General features: G+C 45.2%; 1 protein-coding gene across 2 annotated transcripts in view; it reads right to left on the bottom strand.

Annotated features, from left to right (window-relative positions):
* fli1 (Fli-1 proto-oncogene, ETS transcription factor) overlaps nt 1–15,386 on the bottom strand; it is a 27,675-nt gene extending 12,289 nt beyond the window's left edge. The window contains exons 1-5 of one of the 2 annotated variants that reach the window (XM_084467010.1): nt 15,255–15,386; nt 10,721–10,932; nt 9,944–10,098; nt 8,877–9,080; nt 1,934–2,002 (exon numbers count right to left, since the gene is read on the bottom strand). In XM_084467010.1, coding sequence (XP_084323136.1) covers nt 1,934–2,002; nt 8,877–9,080; nt 9,944–10,098; nt 10,721–10,932; nt 15,255–15,272 — 658 coding nt within the window. In that variant the 5' untranslated portion in view covers nt 15,273–15,386. The remainder of the gene's footprint in view (nt 1–1,933; nt 2,003–8,876; nt 9,081–9,943; nt 10,099–10,720; nt 10,933–15,254) is intronic. The other variant, XM_084467011.1, reaches the window with a different exon arrangement.
* Nucleotides 15,387–22,500: the final 7,114 nt, after the last annotated feature.

The raw sequence follows: 22,500 nt of genomic DNA, 5'->3' as shown, positions 1-22,500 counted from the left end.
GTACTTTATTCTTCATGAAGTGACTACTTACTTTGTGCGCTCAAGTATCACTGTGTTTTGGCTGTTCTGAACAAGTGTTCCTGCATGTCGGGTGGTGTTCTGAATAGGTGTTCCTGCATGTTGGGTAATCTCCTCAATGGGTTTTACTGCACTTTGGGTGGGGTTCTGAATGGGTGTTCATGCATGTTGGGTGGAGGAAGAGGTCATGCACCATTACGGGGGGGGGCTCACAATAGCAACGGGCCCTGTGTGGGAGAAGAGGAAATGCTGCTGTAGGGCGGGGCCGGCTTATTCCCTGCCAGTCTAAACACCTGGTGCTGAGAACCAGGAAGTGAAGGGGTCAGGGGTGTGCAAGCAGAATCTTATCTCTCCTGCCCATTGGTCCATTGGTAACGATGCCTGGGTGAGAAGCGGTGTGTCACAGCCAGAGCGGATGGAGAGAGAGAGAGAGAGAGAGAGAGAGAGAGAGAGAGAGAGAGAGAGAGAGAGAGAGAGAGGAGGGGCATTCTCTTACACTTATCAGCCCTAGTGTTTCCTCTCCTCCCGCCTAGATAGGCTGGCCCACAGGATGGAGGGGCCCTATCTGTGTTATTGCAGCCCTAGCTTGCCTCTCTGGGGGTGACACATTGCAGTCGTCAAGTCAAAAGGAGGCTCACCCCCCTCCACTCATACTTAATACAGCACATATAACTAGGCCAACCACAGACACCACACAAAGCTGTTAAAACCGTTTACTTACTAAGGGAGTTAAAATAATAGAAAAATATACACGGCAAATCTAAGAGTCCACGATAGCCCTACTGGTTTATTAGTTTTTACTTAGACTATAATAATCCAAACATATATTGTAAATTAACTAATTGACAAAAACAGCAAGTCTTTCTTTCCCAAAACACACACGTATATCTTTTCTCTCTCTTTCTCTCTCTCTCTCTCTCTCTCTCTCTCTCTCTCTCTCTCTCTCTCTCTCTCTCTCTCTCTCCACCACCCTCTCCTGTCGTCCAATCACACAGTTAGTTCAACATACAGATTTTCAACTTGCAACCTCCCTGTCACGCTGGCTCAAGGCGGGGCCCTCCTAATCATCCTCTTTAACCGATATTTGGCACCACAGAAGTACCAGCTGTGTGGGGAGAAAAGGCCTTACCTTTGACAGTTCATTGTTCACACGCCTCCTCTCCCACACCACAAACAACCACGCTGAATTCATGATTTTATCTCCATTCTGCGCTGCCTCTTTTGTGGTGTTAATGCAGCATTGTTCTGAGGTGGCCGAGGCTGTGTTTGCACAGTGTTCAGGTGTATTGTATTACTCTGCTGTTGTTATTATTGAGACTGTATGAATGGTGCACCTGTCCAGCACTGTGTCATTCAGTGTGTCTGTGGCTGTGTGTATGTGTGAGAGAATTGAGGTTTGTGGGTTGATTGCTTATGTAAGCACACCATTCTCTCTCTCTCTCCTCAACTCTCTGTCTCTGTCTGTCGGTCCGTTTGTCTCTCTCTCTTCATCTCTTTCTCACACTTCATCTCTCTCTCACACACTTCATCTCTCTCTCGCTGTCTGTCTGTCTTTCTGTCTCTCTCTGTCTCACCCATTTGTTTGCGCGGTTGATTTGTTTTTAACCAACTGTCACAGCGGGTATGGGTGACGTTGACAGCTAAGATCAGCTCAATCATAGGACATTGTTTCCCATTACTCGGTTAACATCATTGCTCATGTTGTCATCTCTTTTATAACTCCATCTCAATTCAATTGCATCTGTTTCTGTCTTCCTGTTTCCAGTGGGATCGCACTCTAGGCAGCACGTAGTGTGGTTGTATTAAGCTGAAGGAGGAACACTTGGAAGCAGCAGGGGACTTTGCAAGCAAGGATGGACAGAGTGAGCTCCATCTGTGGTGGTCTTTGTGTGTGTGGGTGTGTGTGTGTGCCTACCTTCTTTGCTGGCCAGCCTTGGGGAAGGGTCTGCGTGAGTGGGAGCATTGTAGGATAATGACGAGCTACCTGGAATGGAAAATAAATGAGTCAGAAAAATGTGATCAAAACTTTGGACCAGTCACAATCAAACACATTGACATTAAAGCCCACAATGACACATCCGTACACCCTCATTACCTATCTCTGTATTTCTTAATATTCACACATACTAATTCATATTAGTATGTGTGAGACGTCAAAGCCAGAGTGCATAAATAAGAAGTGGCAGCATCTTTCCAGCAGGAGGCAGAAGCAGATTCATCTCAATGAGCTGACAAAGAAAACCAAATTTTTATATTTAGCATTTTTTGCTCACGTACTCTCTCCCAACAATGCCAAGTTGGAGAAAACACTTCTGGAACTGTTTAGATATTAAAGAGTCCAACCGGCATAGGGAGAAAAAGTCTTCTGAATGTTGGCTATAAACCTGTGAAAGTCACATTTTAAAAGCAAATGCCTCAGAGCAGAATAATATAAGTCAGAGAGGCAAGACTTTGCATATGGTCGCCTATTCATTTCACCTTATGGAGCAGAACTCGGCCCCACATTCCTCCACTTACACAGGCACCCTGGGCGGCACCAAAATGCTCTCTTAATTTTAGCTGCCCCCAGGCATAAATCAGCGAGTGGAAAAACAGACCCAAAAATGCACAGAGAAAACACCAGCGCCTGCTCCTACGCCGAGTAGTGCTAAGATTTAGCACAAAAAGATGGCAACCGCCACAAGGAAAAGTGAACGGGTTCGGAGAGAGAGAGAGAGAGAGAGAGAGAGATGTTTCCTCGGTTGAACACAACCGCGTTACGTGCTGCCTAGAGAGTGATCACGCTGCATGTCAAAAAACGACTGCGCGAAGGAAGACATAAACAGATGCAAATGAAGTGAGATGGAGAGAGAAAGTGTAAAACAAACAAAAGCACACGTGCAGGGCGAGGAACACAAACAGCCCCGAATGGTCCTGTAGAAAAAGCAGGTAACCGCTTTCTTCTATCACTTTTTACTTCTTTCTTTCGATTGCACATTTCTGAGGGGCACCTTTTGCTTTTTTTCACCCCCACCCCTCAGACACCCCACCTAGCCCCAACCCCACGTTCCCCCCCCCCCCCGTCTCCCCCGTCCCCCCGTCCCGAGGCTCTGGGGCTGGTTGAGAGGTGGAGACCTGGGGGCCTCCGAACAGGGGAGCCATTGTGTGGAGCAGGCAGGGTCCCTGCATGGCAATCAAACACAGCTTCCCGTAAAAAAAGAAGAAATAAATAATAATACTCCGGCGCTCTCTGGAGTTTTGCAGGCCAGGGCCACCAACGCTCCATCCCTGCAATGAAAGGCGAAAAGAGAGAGAGAGAAAGAGAGAGAGAGAGAGAGAGAGAGAGAGAGAGAGAGAGAGAGAGAGAGAGAGAGAGAGAGAGAGAGAGAGAGATAAACGGGGGGGGGGGGGGGGGGGGGGGGCTGGTTGAGGGACAGATAGAGAGTAGGAGAAGGAGAAAAAAAAATAGGCATGCTGGAGGCGGGAGTCAAGAAGGGGGGCGGGGGGCGATGGAGGTTCCTGTTAACCCTTTTCCCTACTGTGTTCCACATGTGGGCTGACCCAGACAGCCAAACAGGCCGCATTGCTGAGAAAACCGCAGCCCGACCCACAGCGAAATGCAGCACGGCTGTTTTGAGAGTGAGAGTGGCTGAGCGAGATAGACGTAGAAATAGAGAGCGAGGGGGGAAAAAGAGAACCCGAAAAGGAGAGTGAGAGAGAATGAGAGAGAATCATATAGAAATAGAGGGGGAAAAGGAGAGAGGGAGAGAGGGAGAGAGACAGACAGAAATAGAGGGGGGAATGGAGAGTGGGAGAGAGACATAGAAATAAGAGGGGGAAAATGAGCTAGAGAGAGAGAGGGATAGAGAGACAGATAGAAATAGATGGGGAAAGGAGAGAAGGAGAGAGAGAGAGCGAGAGAGAGAGAGAGAGAGAGAGAGAGAGAGAGAGAGAGAGAGAGAGAGAGAGAGAGAGAGAGAGAGAGAAATAGATAGAATTAGAGGGGGAAAATGAAAGAGGGAGAGACAGAAATAGAGGGGAAAAGGAGAGAGAGAGAAATATAAATAGAAGGGGAGAAGGAGAGAGGGAGAGAGAGACAGAGAGAGCGAGAGAGAGAGAGAGAGACAGATAGAAATTTAGGGGAAAAGCCGCATCACCGGTGACACTCTAGGCGAGGGCATCTTGCCTTGTGGTGGATTATTTATTTGGACGCCCCTTCTCCCTGTCAGAAAACAAACAGGTCCCAAGTTATCGGACTGGGGACTGCTGACCCATGTTTCGTCTTTCCGAACACACTCTCTCTCTCTCTCTCTCTCTCTCTCTCTCTCTCTCTCTCTATCTCTCTCTCTCGCCGCCACGTTCTTTTCCTGTGACGTAATGGCCGTCATTCATTCGCCCCTTGTTTATCCCATTCTCTTCCCCTTCCTTCTCTCTGCAGGCACATCTGCTCAGAGCATGTAGCATTACATAACATCTTCCAAATATTTTCTTTTATCCATATACTATGACCGATGGCTATTAACAAAAAAAAAAACGAACCATTGAGCCCTGTCCTCCATCTTGAACACCCATAAAGATGACAGAAGTGTCCTGGATCTGGAGTTGCTACGTGTGGTTCCACGATGGAGGAATCTTCTGAGCTATACGGAAGTTGCGTCCCCCAGACACGATGTGGCCTGTGCTTTTTCAACAACCTAATGACCCACTTCATGGAGCGGCTCAATCTTAACCTCTGAAATATCTCTTGGTTAGCCTCAGAGAAACAGGACTTTTCTTGGCTAATGCCAGAAATGTGTTCTGGGAGTGGGTTCTAAACTGTCCAAGCTAAGACGGGTTGAAATTGTACAAAGTGCACACTTGTGTAAATACTATTTCACACACACACACTACCATAACTGAATGAAATGCTTCTAGATGGGATTAAAAGAGGATCAGCTGTAAACTGCGCCTGTCCGTATTTATTTCTAGAGTGATTAAGAGGGTTCCCATTAGGATTAATCACAATCACGCTGTCTCTGTTATTAAGACTTAATCACGTTACATTAAGGTGGCCAAACTGTCTGCCTATTGCTATTCAAATACACAATGCACGGGAAAAAAAAACGAATATTGCTAATCGGCTAAATCCAGGCAGCGGGCTAAGTCAGCCCAGACTGCTTCCTAATAATGGCTAACATTGCAGACAGCTAGCGTGGGAGGCTCCGGTCCATGCTGCTGGGCTCCATTGCACCAGTGCTAATCTGCCAATAGAAAGAACTGATGTAAGCGAAGGGGGGGAGAGGTTCCATAGCAATACTGTGAGGGAGAATGGGACAGATGGAGGGAGAGAGAGAGAGAGAGAGAGAGAGAGAGAGAGAGAGAGAGAGAGAGAGCTCTCTAGATCTCCTTTTTTCCTCCTTAGCCTTCGAGCCCAGATGTTTATGGTCTGTATAAACTATTGAGGGCCCTAGAATGTCCCCCCACTCTGTAGCATGGAGTAGAGTACTGAAGGAGCCCAGACTCTCTCTCTCTCTCTCTCTCTCTCTCTCTCTCTCTCTCTCTCTCTCTCTCGCTCTCTCTCTCTCTCTCCCTCTTCTTTCCCCTGCTGTAAATCCATCTCGACGCACAAAGAGCGGCGACAGCTGGGAAACACAACTATTGCTATTCTCCAACGGCAGTCAATCATGACCACCTCGGATCGTTTCCATGCACTTCTAACCCCCCCCCCCCCCCTCACACACACCGCCTCCCCCCATCTCAATATTTCACATAATAATTCTATTGCCTCTCAGTTGGGTCCCCTCTGTCTTCTGTGAATCCTGCCCTGTGTTGGTTCCTTTGTGCTTCTTTTTCTCTCTCTCCTGAAAGGTGAACTCCACAACTCGTTTCTATGTCACATTTCACTGTAATTTAACCCCCTGGACTTCCTTTATTCCCAAAACAACTCCAGATTTGTCTACTGCCTTTTTGGTTAGCCTTCCTTCCTTCCTTCCTTCCCCTCTCTCTCTCTCTCTCTCTCTCTCTCTCTCTCTCTCTCTCTCTCTCTCTCTCTCTCTCTCTCTCTCTCACTCTTTCTCTTCCCCATGCATCTCTCCCTCGCTCTTCCCTCGTGTCTCTCCAGAGTGATGGAGGACAGAGTCTCTGTGTGTGCTTGTCTGAGGTTTCTCCCTCTGTTCCCTCTCCAAGCACATGTGGTATCAAACCGACCTACATGGGTGCGATAAAGCAAACAGTCCACAGTCCCCTCCCTGACAGACTAATTTGAACAAATTCTCAAATTGCACCCCAAATTGAAAGCACATTGGGGTGCGGGCGGCCATCGCTTATAAAAATCTGGATAAGTGACCAACAATGAAGCCAAAATAATGCACGGGCAGCCACCCTTGTTACTGCAAGCAGCTGGGCCAGCCAGACAGATGTTTCGATTGTGCCCGACGTGGGCGTGTGTATAAATATATACAGAGAGTGAGGGAGGGAGGGAGGGAAGGAGGGAGTGCGTTATTCCTGCATATGATGTTGTATGGGATTGTCTTGTGTCTGGTAGTGTACAGCCGTGGGGTCTGGAGGAGACGGGGAGTGTACATACAAGAGATTCAAGACTGTGAGGAATGTTAATCAGACTTTCAACAAACAAACGTCCCAAACGCACACACGATGCGTGCAGATGTGCCGTGAAATGGGTCTGCCTTGCCGGGACCTATCCCGGCCCGTTTAATTTATTGATGTATTGTTTAGGGGTTGTGGTGGAGGTGGAGGGAAGGGTGTAGCAGTGAGGATAGATGGAGCAACGTCAAACACACAGAACAACCTGTGATCGCAGATACTTCCAGGGGCCTGGAAGTATTAGCTGTCCCCCCGTTGCCCCGGCACACGCTGGAGCCCCGGAGCTGAGGGGAGCCAGTGGCCTCTCTACTGGTCGGGGGGGATTACTCCTCGTCTGTGATTGTGTTTGTTTGTGCTGCGCGGGGGTGGCTGGGTGGGGGCTGGTTGGGGGTGAGTTAGAGGGAACTGCTTTGGCTTCCATCAGCCCCTCAGGACCCGTATCCACCCTGGAGCTCTCAGTCTCCTCCTCCTCCTCCTCCTCCTCCCCTCTCCTCCTTGACTCTCTTAACTCTCAATGAAACGATCAAACAGGACATTGTTCCTGTGCCCCCGGGGACAATATGTCAATAATAAACCTCCCCCTGCCCCCTCCCCCCAAATCTGCCTGCAACCGATCAGTCAGCCAGTCTAGTCGCTCGGTCAGTCAGTCCAGTCAGTCACTCAATCCAATCAGTCGTACTGTCAGTCAGTCAATTAGTGATTCAGTGATTCAGTGAGTCAGTCATTCTGTCAGTCATTCCGTCAGTCAGTCAGTCAGTCAGCCAGTCACTCAGTCAGTTAGTCAGTCAGTCAGGCACGGGACGATCCCGTTCAGAACGGAGCGAGAGGGCGCTCATCTTTTTCTGGACGCTGGGAGCGAGTCCAAAATGATTTATTGTTTTTTTTTTGGCAAGCAAGGGTGATTCCTGAGTCGTCTCTCCTGTCCTGAAAACACATGCCGCCCAAATAAAAATGTAAAAAAAAAAGCAGGGAGAGAGGGATGGGCAGGGAGGACCTCTAAGCCGGGGCTGAAGCCTGCGAGGCCGGCATCCATAATGAAAGTGCTGCTCCTCTGCGGAGGAGGAGGAGGAGGAGGAGGAGGAGGAGCGGCGGTCAGACTGATCCGCCCGCTACAGTGTCCGCACAATGAGGCTGTTATACTCACAACAAGCATGTCTCTCTGCCCAGACGCCACGCACAGAGAAAACTGTTGACACCCACAAAATAACACAGTTCCCATTACATCACGCTGCGGTCCATCTCCGTCTTTTTTTTGTTTTCTCTTTGGGAGACGGAGGAGGTTATGTGTAAATTTAGTCCAGCGGTTGGTTACTCCACCCAACCTGCTGTCTCGTGTTGTTATTGTTAGCACCACGGCAGGGGTTGTGTTTTAAGCGGCTCTCAAGGCACAAATAAGATAACAGAGTGTATCAGAAACAAGTAATGGCTTTGTGCACCGTTTGTTTTAGTTTGGTTCAATGAATTTCCTCAACCTAAACTCTGGCACTCACATCTGTGCACGCAGACACAAGACTACCCTTTGTAGCCAAACAATTTGCCATACGATGCGCAATGCTACGTGTATGGCATGGTGTCGCTGCCGTACACTTTCATATCGTGAACACGACTTTCCTTTGAGGTCCTTATTCATGCGCTGCCCAAAACATGGATAGAAATAATAATTTATCTAAATAAAAAAAAATAAAGCTCCTCAAAGGTTAGAGGCAGCCTTTCGTTGGTAAATTGAGGATAAATTCCCCCTCCTGCCCATGCTGAACACGCAAGCCCTAGTGTGGTTCCCCAGGCAATGCACCTGGGCTTCATCCTTCTGCGGACGCTGTGGAATAAGGCCCGGCAATGTGGAATGGAGAATAGAGTTGATGATTATCTTGAGGGGGGAAAGAAACCCTATTGCTTTCCATGGCGCCTCTGACGGCCAGGAGGCCATTTCAGAGACACTTTTGGTCTTGGTTTCCAGTAAATTCAACTGTGTTTGTTTTTTATGGTAATTTGAATTTGCTGCAGTGACAACGAATGCGTGTCAAAATTGTGTTTCACTTGGCTCGGCATTTTCTTACTTTTTCATCCCAGAGAGGAGTAAACCTCAAGCGTCTTCGCTCGTGTGGAGGACTCAAACTCTCAAACACAAAATGTGCGTGCAAACATCTGGATATCAAACGGCGCACACATGTCTTTCTCATTCTTCCTTTTTCCCCTTTGGTCATTTTTCTCCAAATCTAAGATAGGATTTTACATAATCCTCTTGAAGAAAGTCGATATTCCAGCACTGCACAATCAGGCGAGCATCGTATACTCACTTTCCCTGAGGTAATTGAGATGTGAGAGCAGCACTTCGGCGTTGTACATGGTGGTGAGTCTTAGGAAGTCCTCCTTGCTCATCTTGCACAGCTCTTTGCCGTCCGTGTTCTGAAACATGGCCGTGTCCATCTCCAGCAGCCCGTACTCCTTGATGGCCCACTCCAGCCACTGGCGAACATGGTCCTGAGACCATAATGACGGGTCTGGAGGAAAGTACGAAATGCACAGAGAGAAGGGAAAGAAGGAGAGAGTCTGGCTGTTATACTGAGTGGATACACGGGACATACTGTTTTATATCACAGCAGTGAAACACTAAGAGAGAGAGAGAGAGAGAGAGACAGAGAGAGAAAGGGAGAGAGAGAGAGAGTGAGTGAGAGAAAGGTGGACAAAACAGCACGATGTATCCGAAAACAGACGTGCTTTCAAGTAGTCGGGAATAATTCCTTGGTGTTTATTTTAAACAGATGGGTGAGCTTTGAACAGATCCCAACGATTCATATAGTGTCAGGTAAGCTGTCAGTTGTAGATGTGCTATTCGCAAATCCTTTCCTTTGACTGTCTTCGCTAAACAATTCATGTTGGTTTATGTGGTAAACCTCTTCCAGACCTCTTCAAAACCTCTGAGACACATGTACAGGGAAAGGAATACATATGCACAGAAAATGATCGTTTAGACATACTGTATGGCTGGAGAACGATAAAATGCACTGCTGAATTCAATTGGTAGAGTAAACAGTCAGCTCACTTCCAGTGGTTGAGACATAGCGTTCATGGGGGGGAAGTTATAAGGTCAATGGTTGAGTGGCCTTATGCATAAGTGGGTTTTGATAGCCCTTTAAATGGAAACGTTTGCCATGGCTTCACATTACTTTATATAAAACTAGTTATATTCCCTCCTTCTAGACACATGGTTAGCCTCTTGTAATAAAACGTTCAACACACCTCCTAGTCAACCCTGGCATTAATAAGATTACCTTTTCATTAAAAACAACCAGCGCATCAATTCTATGCTAAATATTTGAATATTTCAGGTAATATTTCATATGTAAGGTACTTTGATTCGTACCTGCGGGGACAATGACCCTCCTCTCATTGGTCGTCATGTTGGGAGGCGGGGCGTTCTTCTCATCCATGTAGTTTCCGTAGTTCATCTGAGATATGTCATTGGCCCCAACCAACTTATTGCATTTACCTACACTGCAGTCCACTGGGGACTCTCTGCTTCATTCACACAGACACACACACAGACACACACACACACACACACACACACACACACACACACACACACACACACACACACACACACAAAGGGTAAGTCAGCCATAGGACTTTAATTATGTGTTTCAAAATATGGTTCATGGTATCTAGCTTTGACCCAACATCCTAGAACAGTGCTCATATAACGGTCATCAATATGAACAGGTATCAGCCTATTTAGAACAATAATCTTTTGTGTTGTTAATTTTTAACAGCTAAGAAGGATTTTTGAATATGTCTCAACCAACTTTTCACAAAAAGCTTGGAGCATAAAAAAAATTCAAAGATTCTCCCAAAAATATACAAAGTCAAAATCTTTCCTCATAAAAGCAACTACTATTCCATTTTTCATTATTTTCCTTAGCCAAACAGTCAACAATGGCATCAGCTAGTACATGGATAAGTTTAAGGATCATGGTTGATTATAGAACGACACTGAGGACAGCAGCATATAATGAAAAACACTGATATATTACATATTATTCTTTAGGTAATTCAATATATACCCTCCTCTAATCCACAGCCTCATGAAATACAAGAGCATATACGAAACAGACAGAAGGCCGTAAAGCAGGGCCATTACCTGGATCCATTCATGTGCTCATATTCCCGCTTGACGTTGACTCGGACTGGCTGGTTGATCCACTCTTGCTGCGGGGGCAAGGGGTTGATTTTGTGGGTCTGGCCGTAGTCCTGTGTTCCAGATGCAGTCATGTCTGTCTTGGGGAGGGGGGCGGCAGCGGCGTACGGTGGCTCGAATAACGACTGGTCTTCACTCACCACTGATAGCGCCTCCTGCAAGCCACAAGGAAAGGCAGTTAGTGTAAGTACAGTGACGAGAAACACTGCTTCACACAATACAAGTGAAGAACCTTCAAATGCTAAGATAGGATTTTGCATTATCCTATTGATCCCAGTACCGCGATCAAGCTAGCATATGCTCACTTTACCCTGAGATAATGGAGATGAGAGGGCATTACTTCAGCAACAGAAAATAGTGTTAGTGTAGTGTTTATAGTGTTTTTTGACAATTGCAAAAGTAGAAATAGAGGGATGGATGAATGTGTATGAATAGAGGAATGATGGCTTGATATGGCTTTATATTTCCGTAATGCCTCAGGTTACACATTTTTGTCAACCTGTTGACTTAACAGGGCTCGTGAAAGCCTGTGATCTCGGAAACACCCGCTTTGGCACATTGAGCTTGCAGCAGTTATGTGCAGTTATAGGTCCTATCGCAACCTGGCATCCTCAGTAGCTTCTGTATACAATGCGCGAGCCTATGTAGCAACAGTAGCTTCCTGTTGATGTTAGAATAACTAGAAGTCTCCGTCGTAAACATTATGACTAAGTGTTTTATGCCGACGGCCGTCCCCAATGGAACGGGGGTTCTCTCGCAGGTACAATCAAATCTCAAAGGAAACTATATTAGTAAACAAATTGCCATAGAAATGGCTTATCACAAATGGGTGTGATGGGAAACACACACAGGGGACCAGAAGGATAAGTCCAGTGAATTACATTTGCTCTCCCTATTATTGGTCTAGCCCCCTGATGCAAGCCGCCTGACTTGTCTGGGTCCTCACCCTCATTCTTGTTGTTGTTGTTTCTTCTTCTTCCTTGAGAATCAGCTGAAGCCTCAACAGAAGCTCTCAGCCATATAGCTGTGGTGACCCCTCAGCTAGAGCAATGTACGTTTATTAAAGAAAACAAACGCAGGGACGCAGGGCTTGCCCGGACGCTCTGTTCCTACCACGCGCTGCTGATCTAGTGTCTTGCGCGCAAAGCCCTGTGTTATGTAGTGTACCCTCAGTTGAATGTATATTTATATATACCTCCAGCTGTGAGCATGCACCACCACAGCCCCCGCCCCAATCATTTCAACACTGGGTCAAACTGTGGCTGTAAGGCCTGCTCTGCTCTGAGAGACTGTGCAATCTAATGGTACACACAATGCAATCGGGAGTTTTGCATTGTAAAACTAATTTGTTACTTCTCTAGACTAAGGTCACAAACACTAAAAGCAACAAATCTTCCCCTGAGCTGCAATCCTTACAACGATAGGTTGATGTTAAATTTGATACATCCCATCTTGATATGAAATGTTCTGCAGGCATACTTTGTACAGAGACGCATGTCATTCCTAATGATTTAATTGATGTGTTGTATTATAGGAACAGATGTTATGGAGATTTGAGTTCTGGAGAAACAGTGCCAGATCGGTGGTTGCAAAATAGCGCCCTCTTTTGAAATGCTGTCATCCCGCAGTTAGTATTGTTTTCATAGCAAGGTATTATTAACTGGAAGCATAGCAAACAAAAACATGGTTGTTTTACACAATATGCTGTTTCTCACAGTGGTTTAGGTGAAGTTTAGATGTAAATGTTTTAAGATTTAGAAAGATTTGAGGAATAATTCCTAGATGGATTTTCCTTTTGCAAATAATACAAGAACAACAAAAACAAAAAATATATGCAGATACATATACATAATTTTTTAGATCATCCATTGATTTTGGCATAATGCCCTCATCCCCAGATGTATTCATCAACAAGATGTGATTGTCAAAACATTTCCAGACAGTTTCAAACTATTTCCAGTCAGTCAAAAAGGAAAAAGCAACAGATATCAGTGAATGTGTTCATATCCAGACAGTTAACCAATGTAGCCAATGAGATAAATGTCAGTGCTTGTGGCCCACTCTATAAACATAGTAGCCAAAACCACGACAACGCCAACGGCCCAGCCAGAATTAGACATGCCAGTGATTTAGATCAGTATAGGGCCCTGCGACTGCATGGATACACACAGCACTCCTATCTGACTAGCCCACACCAGCTAGCCTGTGGATGATAAAGTTTGCAGCAGTCACTTACTACAGCACGATAAGACTGACCCAAGCTATTGTGGCTGTTACGCGTGTTAATTCATAATGAGTTTATCGGCCACCACTGTTCTCAGACCAGACCCATGTGTTGATTGAGATTATGAAACATCTTTAAAAATAGGAATTTTGGAAGACTGAGCTGTCTCGTGCAAATGGTGGTGTGTTTTCTTCTGGTATCTGAGGGGAACACATGCCAGATAACAGATATGTTTTTGTGACAATGAAGAGAATGGATCCTGCCTAGTTATACATTTGTATACTGTAATACTGAGTTATCCTCACAAGCTATGTGAGGATAACTCAGTATGTGATGGCACCGGACACCTGCCTCTAATGGAACATATATATTCTGTATGGCTCTCTCTCAAAGCCCCCCCCCCCAACCAAATGCGTCACAATCGACTGGAACAGAACTCCACACCGAGATTGCACGTGCCTCTGTTTGGCACACACACACACACGCACACACACACACACACACACACACACACACACACACACACATACACACATACACACGTACACACACACACACACACACACACACACACACTCACACACACATACACACACAGCCATATCTCAGGAGCTGGTGTGCGTGTGTTGGGGGGGGGGGGGGGGGGGGGGGGGGGGCATTCCTGTCTTTTGTTTAAGGTGGAAAAGGAAACCTGTCAGGAAAAGATTGTATGAAACAGGAAACTCTCATGACTTGGAAGCATTTCCTTTGCATGAGTGAGTCAGAATACTGTTAGCAGGCCAGACATTTACACGCAAGGAAACATAATTGATTGTGATGCAATAACTTTGCAATATACATATTAGAGGCTAAGCTATAGAAGTGTCCTTAAGAACACACCGTAGCAACCGAGCATCCTCCTAATCGATAAACAATGAGCGCGTTAGAATGGACTGGAGCCTGCCATTTATGTGTCTAGCCCACGTTTACACTCTTCCAAACCTTATACCACACCCAGTCACCACAAACCCGCTACTTTATTTTCCAAAAGAAAACAAGCACCCTCATTTTAAGAAGAAGAAAAAAACAGCAACAACATAACGTGAATGCATAGCCTATGTTGCACTGTTCCTAGTGAACTGGAGGCCATAGGCTGCAATCGAGGCATCACAATATATAAACAAATAAGGAATTGCCATTCAACATCTGGTGTCTCCAGCCATGCATCTGGAATTTCACTGTCGGGGACAGTAGCCAGTGATAATGCGGACCAGCATTCTTCACTTCCAATGCACCGTTTCCAAATAGTTGAGCAACTCTCTATAACTGTCTGCCAAGGTATGATTGTCAATCTGTGGTCGTTTCGTGTCGCAAATTATAGTTACGGGACTTCTGGTATATAAGGTTTCAAAATAGACTGTCAAAACAACCTTGTGAAATCACTGTTTATCTTGGATATAAGAATATAACACCTAGGGGCAAGAAAGCGAGCATTGAGCTTAATTTCTTTTCTCGTTGTTTTTTTCTGCAACTACGCCGTTTGTTATGTTGAGCGACGACCGGCTCTGGGGAGACGGCCCGCCGGCTGGAGCACAGCACACGCCGCTGCAACTCCACATACATACACCCCCCCCCCCCCCCCCCCCCCCCCCCCACACACACACACACACACACACACATACACACACACACACACACACACACACACACACACACACACACACACACACACACACACACACACACACACACACACACACACCACTGGAACGAGTCGTGGGATCTAACGGTACCATGAGCCTCATCCAGCAGCCGCTACTCTCGTTCAACCTCTCACATCCCGCAAACTAAAAACACAAGAAAGGAATCGCACTGATAGTACCCTTTCTGCGTCATGGAGTAACTTTTCGTTTAGGACAAATCGTGTTCTTTGAGCCCAAAAAGTACCCGCTCCGGTGGACAGCGTAGACGCGCGTAATGGTGCGATGTGGTTTCCCGGAGTCCGAAGCGAGGCTGAATAATCCGAAATCAGTTGCGGTCTTTTCTCGGCAACAAAAAAAGTATTGCTACAAATTGATGTCGAGCAAAAAAAAAACATTAAAGAATATCAAATGTAAGAGAGTTCATCTACCCCCTCATCGACAAACCGTAAAAAGCCGCTACTTTCCCTCAGTTTGGAGCCTCGCTCTCAGACACAGGATCCGTGTGAATAGGAGGCGCAACTCCAAAAAGCATTCTCTCATAAACTCCTACTTCTCCGTTCTCCAGCCTTACCTTAATAGTTCCGTCCATTTTGCGCAATTTTCAGTGGACCCCAACAATATTCCATACATGACACGCTCCTGCATTAATCCCAGCCCCCGGTATGTCGCGCGGAGAAAGAGACAGTTTACCGGATGGTTTTTTTTTCCTTCTAAATTTGGGAAGTGAAGTCACCGCTGTGGAGAAGGAAGCTGTGTGTCACTGAAAGCCCTGCCTTCACCACGGCAGCACCTACCAGCAGGATGCTGTCCCGCAGAGATAAGACGGGGAAAACAATTGCGCACCCAGTTTCACTGTTTTGTTTTTCCTCGGAAATATTTACAGGATGGCTGGCTGCGTTGTGCAGAAATGCATTGATGCAGCCCGCTGTGCAGCCTGTGTGTGTTGTGCTCCTTTTTCTTTTTTTCCTTTTTGACTTGAGCTATTCTTTGGCAGGAGTGTGTGGTGCTGTGGAGATTGTTCACTCCACGTATTCTTACACGAGATGAATGCGCTCTATTGATGCGCGTCTAGCTGCGGCCGGACACTTTAGGCCTGCTTTGAGCGTGATGCTCACGCCTGCCTCTCCGACCATGCCTTTATCCACAATACAAGCGTTTTTTAATTTATACTCATCCGGTACCAAACGTTTCTGTTATTTATTTATTTCCGGGAAAGTAGGCTAAGATAATACATGTTCTTTCGATAGATTAATTAATGCTTATGGCAATTAAACTAAGATGAGAGTTTTTTTTAATGATATTTATGATATTTTTTTCGTTTGTTATAACGCTAACTAGAACCCATTACGTTTATTCAGACATCATTAATAGCCCACAATGGCATTCCTCCCATAACCGCACTGTGTGTGGAGGTCTGCTCTCCACGTGTGTTGCGCGGTCTGCCACTTAACTGAATGAACGCTAGGGCCTCTTTATAGGACTGCGGTGCTGTTGAAAGTGAACATCATGTTGTTAATTTTTGTAAGGCTTCACTGCTCTCGTTGTTGATGTTGTTTTGGTTCTCATTTTTTGCTGTAGGCCTTGCGTGTCGTGCCGCAGATTGTCCAACGAGCACATCTAATGAGCAGCAGTAGGGCTAATACTACTGGGGAGGAGGGGGGGGGGGGTGAAACAAAACCCAAACCCATACCTACTGCATTTCTTCTTATCCACCGCCACACCAAATTGCCCTCATCAATTCAAGCACAATTTCAGCAGCCCTAACGTCGGACATGGAGCCAGCCCTGAACGGGACCAGACCGATGGGATTGTGCCTGGGGGGAGCGGCCTCGGAGTGGCCAAACAGAAACTGCTCTAGAACGACTGACAGCCGGGCCGACCTGTCTGCTCTCGACTTGGGAGTCTGTTGGGGGCAGAGCCCCCCCCCCCCCCCCCCCCCCCCCGAGACCACCACATCTGGATCCTGCTAGGGGTCAAGGCTTCTCCTGCCTGAGGCCAGTGCAGCTTCATGTAATTAAGGGAGACACCTTGTTTAACTCTTTAGTGGCCGCTTCTCTTTTTACAAAGGCCTTCTTTGGCATTCCCGGTTCTTTTTTGACGCCATTGCTGTTAATTATTAATGAATGCAGGTATTGTATTAATGCACTTTGGTCCACAGGAGATCCGATTTTTAAGATTGTCTTTTAGATAGTAAGAAGTTCAGTAGCCAGACATGTAGGCCTACCCATTAATACAATGAAACCATTCAATTTGAAATAGCTTGCATGAATAATAACATCAGATTGTTGGAATACTAAAATACACCCCAGGAGAACAGACAATGATTAAGGTTAAACGGCGGGCGGGATATGCCTATACAATGACTATCATGAAGAGGACTGAAACAAACATTGTGGAAGGCCAATAAACAGATGCAAGTCGGTTTACACAGCAGACCACAACAACCCATCTGGCTCGCAACTGGAGCTAGACAGCCAGACATGTATTCTTATTCCTCCAGCCAGTAGCTCCTCATCTTGTACGGGACAACAGGCCAGAAGTGGGCGGGAAGCAGTGAGGTTAGGGTAAGCAGCGTTTTAATAGTGGCGTGTCCACCCTCTCTGATCCATAGCCTATAGAGCTGCCAATCAACTCACACAGTTATACATGTCCAAATTGGCGTTTAATTGGAAATTAATTGAAGTCATTCTACCTTGGTTAATTCCCATGTGAAATATACAGAAATAAAAATAAAATATTATAGAATAACGAATAACGAATCTTTTTTTTTCATTCAGATGAAATAATCTGGTCTCTCTTTTTCTTGCAGCAAATGACAGCCGACCCGGGCACAGTCTGCTGCGTGTATGAGCACAAACTGTTTCAGCCCTTGCTTCGGGCCATAATTAATTTGAGATTTATTTTTATTGGAAAGCTCCCGTCTCGTCTAGCCTTAAACAAACAAAACCGATGCTAGAGCGATTGGCTTGAATGAAAAGTAGGCTATTCCTTATTATTTCTATTGAGGCGTGCCACATTCTGGCCAATATTGCTCATAACTTGAAACTGTTGAACCTGCAGGTTCAATAAGTCCTGTGGCATGAAATACAATTCCATTTTATTTTATTTTGTGTGTGCCTCACGAAATAGCACATAGCATTCTTATTTATAAACAAAGAATGCAGTTGCATTTACAGGAGTCACTAAAAGCGTTGTTGGAGTCTCACTACATAAGGTTTCTCATTCATCAACCTGGGCTTAAGGAGAATAAAGACTCGTTTCAAAGCATATTTTCTCCTAAAACATTCCTTGATATTCAACTCTCGTGAAACAAATCAGGAATTGTCCATCGTCCAGGTTATATTCCTACCCCTTGCTGAAACGTCTTTCTGCAGTGGCACACATTCTTGTATGAAAAGACCCCTTATGCAAAAGGGGAATAAGTCTTCAAAACATAACAAGTCGCCCTCGGAAAAACGACGATTGTGCAGATTATAAATGACCTGGGCCAATAACGAATGTCTCGCCGCAGGACAATGAGCCATTTTATTGAGAGACCATGCACGTCCGCCTCAATAGATGGTTTGAGGTTGTTAATGAAATAACACAGTTGCATTAACAGGTCACACGTACAAAATGCTGGTGAGATTCACCGAGGTTTGTGTTTTATTGTTAAAACCAGGGCAGGTTTGTAATTGTAGGCCTAGGCGTCATGCGGTGGCCTGTCACTCTTATGGGTCTTATGTGATGTGCTTTTTGCTAAAATGCGTACACGTTGGGCTTGGTGTGATACGTTGACAACAATGTATGCCAAATTCCGATCTCCAGATATGTCTTTGAACGTTTGTTCGATCATGATCAACAATTAAAAAGTAGGATGTGGATCAAGAAAAACTCCAGTTGGCCCGAATCTGGAGCCTACAAGCTGAACACGGTCGTTGTTCAAAAAAAGTACAACAATAATAATAAAAAAAAGGATCCCAGTCTGATCCCAATATTACCTGGTGGAATGGACGTTGATGTCTTACCTTGACGTAAGACGACGTGTCGGGCACAGTCTGAAACATATTCCCTTGGCAGGCAGGCCCAAGTGCGCACAGTGTTCCGTGGGCCCTGCGGATAGAGAGCGCGTTGAACGACCATTAAGACCCTTTCTGTTCTGCTGCCAGGCGCATTAAGTGTAGCTAAATTGTGTCCAACAATAAGCAATTTTATATTTCCACTTATTTCCAAACGTGAAATCTGTGAGTTGGGCTGGAATTTTAAATGTCACATTTAGCTTTATGTTGTTTGTTAAAATCAATTCTTTCGTTGTATTTTTCGTTCAGGAAAAAAAAGTGTTTATATATATATATAGATATAATACCATACACTCTATGAGAACAAACAGGGGTATGTCAATGTAAACAACGGGGTGGACAACATCTTCAATGAACACGTCTCATAGCTTCTATTTTTTTGCTTGTGATTCCTCTTTTTATATTGTTTCCGTCCACATGGTATTCGACAATAGTAGCCTATTTCTAAAATTCTCTGCAGTGTATCACTGGGCCTTCATGGCACTAAAGAATGGTAACGGATGAATAACAACCCGCCCCACAGGCAACCCGGCTGTTCCATCCCCACCCCCATAGCGTTCTGCTCTCAAACTTGCCACATATTGAAGCACTTTTCGCTTTAATAAGTGCAGCTTACAAAGTCTAGGGTGAAAGGGCACTTCGAGGACGGTGTCTTTAGCCATTCCCATGTGCAATTATCAAGAAGGCTGCAACACAACAACTATGGGATCCAACAAATTGTGGAGGTTGACTGTAGTCTTAAGTAAAGGAAAGTGTTATTTACTGCATATGATAACATTGTTTTATTAGGTGGCCAGGGACATATTCATAAATTACTTAGCCTATATAACGTGTGATTTGAAAATAAAAGGACTGATAGGACTCAAATTAGACGGCTTTCGGAATTCATGTTTTTCGTCTTTATATTGTAGAATTGCATGATATATCTAGGAAGGTATGGAAGGCGTATGATGTATACACGTATAAGGGACCACTGTTTCTTCTTCATCATCATCTTCTTCATCTTCTTCTGTCTTTTCGGCTCCTGAAGGCTAACGCCGGGCTCGCCTCATAAAGTTTCCCCGAATGCATCCAATTTCCAAACGGTAAAGGAGCATAGGATTCCGCATCTGCAGCCAATTAGAGGCTCGCGGCTCGGAGGGCTGTTGAATAACGGCGCGGACCTTCCTCCGAGACAGCCCGTGGGCCGGGTGCCTCTAGTGTTACATTCTAGCCTGCCTTGCACGACGACTAGCACGTTGCTCTGCATCACGAATGAGACCCAGAGCCATTCCGACTCATCTTAATATGACTCCCCCCCCCCCCCCCTCCCCACACCCAACTCCCCCATCCAAACTCTAAGATGCAATGAGTCCAACATGCAAACATCGATTGTAATAATGCAGCACAATTTAAATACGAAGGTGCATTATTTTAAATTAAGGGTTTGTTTGCCTATAGAAAAGCTACAAATAAAAGCTGGAACATTAAATCGCCGATTTAACGAATATAATTTCAAATGAAAACTTGTAGTTTGACATGAAGTCTGAATTGATCAAGCACCTCACATCCGTGATCGGCTAAAAGAGTATGCAACTAGTTTTAATGCAAGTTTAACAACAACCCACACATCGTTAAAACACGAGGAAAGCATTTATTAGAATCATGCATGCATGATCCCAGTGTTGGGTTATGGGCTGAAGAGAAACGCACATGCTCTACGGTGCTTTTCCTTACTCACCTGTCGATATTGTCGCGGCCGTTTGTCTTCTCCGATTTAATTATTCCTCCGAACTAATATAAGTAGTTCCGTTACAACAAAAAGTCGTTTCCAATGATGACAGTGAGTTATTTTGGACGGGCGAAAGGGAGCGAAGGGTGCATGAATGGATAGATTACTTCGAAAGCGACCATGCAGCAACCAATGAGGAGGAAGAACCAGCCTCCTCTGCTGCAGCCGAGTCCACCGGACCTTGACAGGACAGAAGATGTTAAAGCGCTGTTAAGGCGCAACGTCCCAAACGTTAACGATCATCTCTGACACCGTATCGACACAATGTTTTTATTTTTATTTTGTTTTAACCGTTTCCAGATTTCCCAGTTTTGTCTTTGCAAAACAATCAACAAATGGCACCTGTTTTTTGCAAGCTAAACGAATCAAACAAACACTTAACATTGAACCTCATGGTAGAAACCTTTTCACCTGCACTTGATGTTATTTTACATTACATACAATATTTTAAAATAGGCTTAGGCTGCTACATTTCAAAATAATATCTTTCTCATTTTTTATTTTTGTATTTAATATTTTATGTATACATTTATTTGATCATCATCAGCACCAACCAAACACATTAGTGTGACATCTGGTCCGACTACATGCCTGTCCAGAGTTACGCGCAGCAGCAGCTTGGAGACGTGCGCTCCGTGGCCCCGTGACACAGACACGCGTCTCCGCGGACTGTCTTTCCTGTAGGCCTATAGTTGACCTGACTCAGTTCACTAACTTAATTTCCTTCACATTGCCCTATCCTTGCATTTTACGGACCAACTGAAAGGGTTTGGGGGCAATTTCGTTTTAAGCAAACTCACCCAACCAGTGCACTTTATAGCTGCGACATGTGACTTTCTTTTCTCAGTGCCATTCCGAGTGAAGCAAGGAATGTGCTTCTCAACTGTTGTAAACATTTCTTAAACTGAGAAAAAAATTATCAGTGTGCTATTGGGCACCTGTGGTGTATACGCACACAGGTTCACATGACTCTGATATCAGGCCCCTTTGTTTGTTGCATTATTTCCTAATGCGAGCGTGAGCAACAACAGCGACGGTGTGTTCCCAGCATGACACAATGGACGGAAATCTCAACATCCGCTTTACTGAAAAACGGCATCCACACAGGCCTTCTGTGTTGCCTCCCCCGGGATCTGTGTAAGACATTGCTTTGTTGACACGTTTAAACAGCAACTGTGACTACTGAAAAAACAAAACAACGAAAAACGACTTGTTGTATATAGCAGCACAGCGTGATGAACCAGACACAATAAAAGACAAGTGGGAGACTATTAAGCTCACAGAAGCAAAGCACTGGGTTGACAATAACGTTATTATGCTGCTACCTAGGCTAGGCATATATGTGGCATATCAGAATGGACGCTCCAACAAGCCAGCAATACTAATAAGGTTTCTTCTTCTTCTTCTTCTTCTTCTTCTTCTTCTTCTTCTTCTTCTTCTTCTTCTTCTTCTTCTTCTTCTTCTTCTTCTTCTTCTTCTTCTCTCTTCTTCTTCCTCTTCTGCTTCTTCTTCTTCTCCTCCTCCTCGTTGTTCATCCCATTTAGCATATGCTTGGTTATCTGGAGTTTTTCAGTGTGTGGTAACTTAATGACTTAGAATTTTGATATATTGTTTGCCAAACAAGGCCTTACGGAGACTTAGGTGGAATGATACCTGGAAAAACTCACTTGTATTAATATTCTTCAAGCCATAAATGTGGTGGGCCATCGAGTTGGAGGAGGACCATGGGACAATACCAGAAACTGTCAAGAAAATTGTAAATTGCAGAAAGGAATGCTAAAATTACAGTTATTTTCCTTTCCCTTTGGCATTAATTGCCTTATCCTTTGTTGCAATGCAGACTTAACACAGGAACAGTATAAGCTTTTCAGCCGTCTACTATATGCAGAATACATCAATTTACTGGCAGTCTTTCTTCACTGGTATATTACCATTTTAGAGCTCTCCGTCCACTCTTGGGAATACACACACACAGACACACACATACA

This window comes from Micromesistius poutassou, assembly GCF_964030765.1.
Source record: "Micromesistius poutassou genome assembly, chromosome: 4".
Taxonomy (NCBI): domain Eukaryota; kingdom Metazoa; phylum Chordata; class Actinopteri; order Gadiformes; family Gadidae; genus Micromesistius; species Micromesistius poutassou.
Note: the sequence above shows the minus strand (reverse complement) of the source record. Positions and strands in the feature narration are given on the sequence as shown.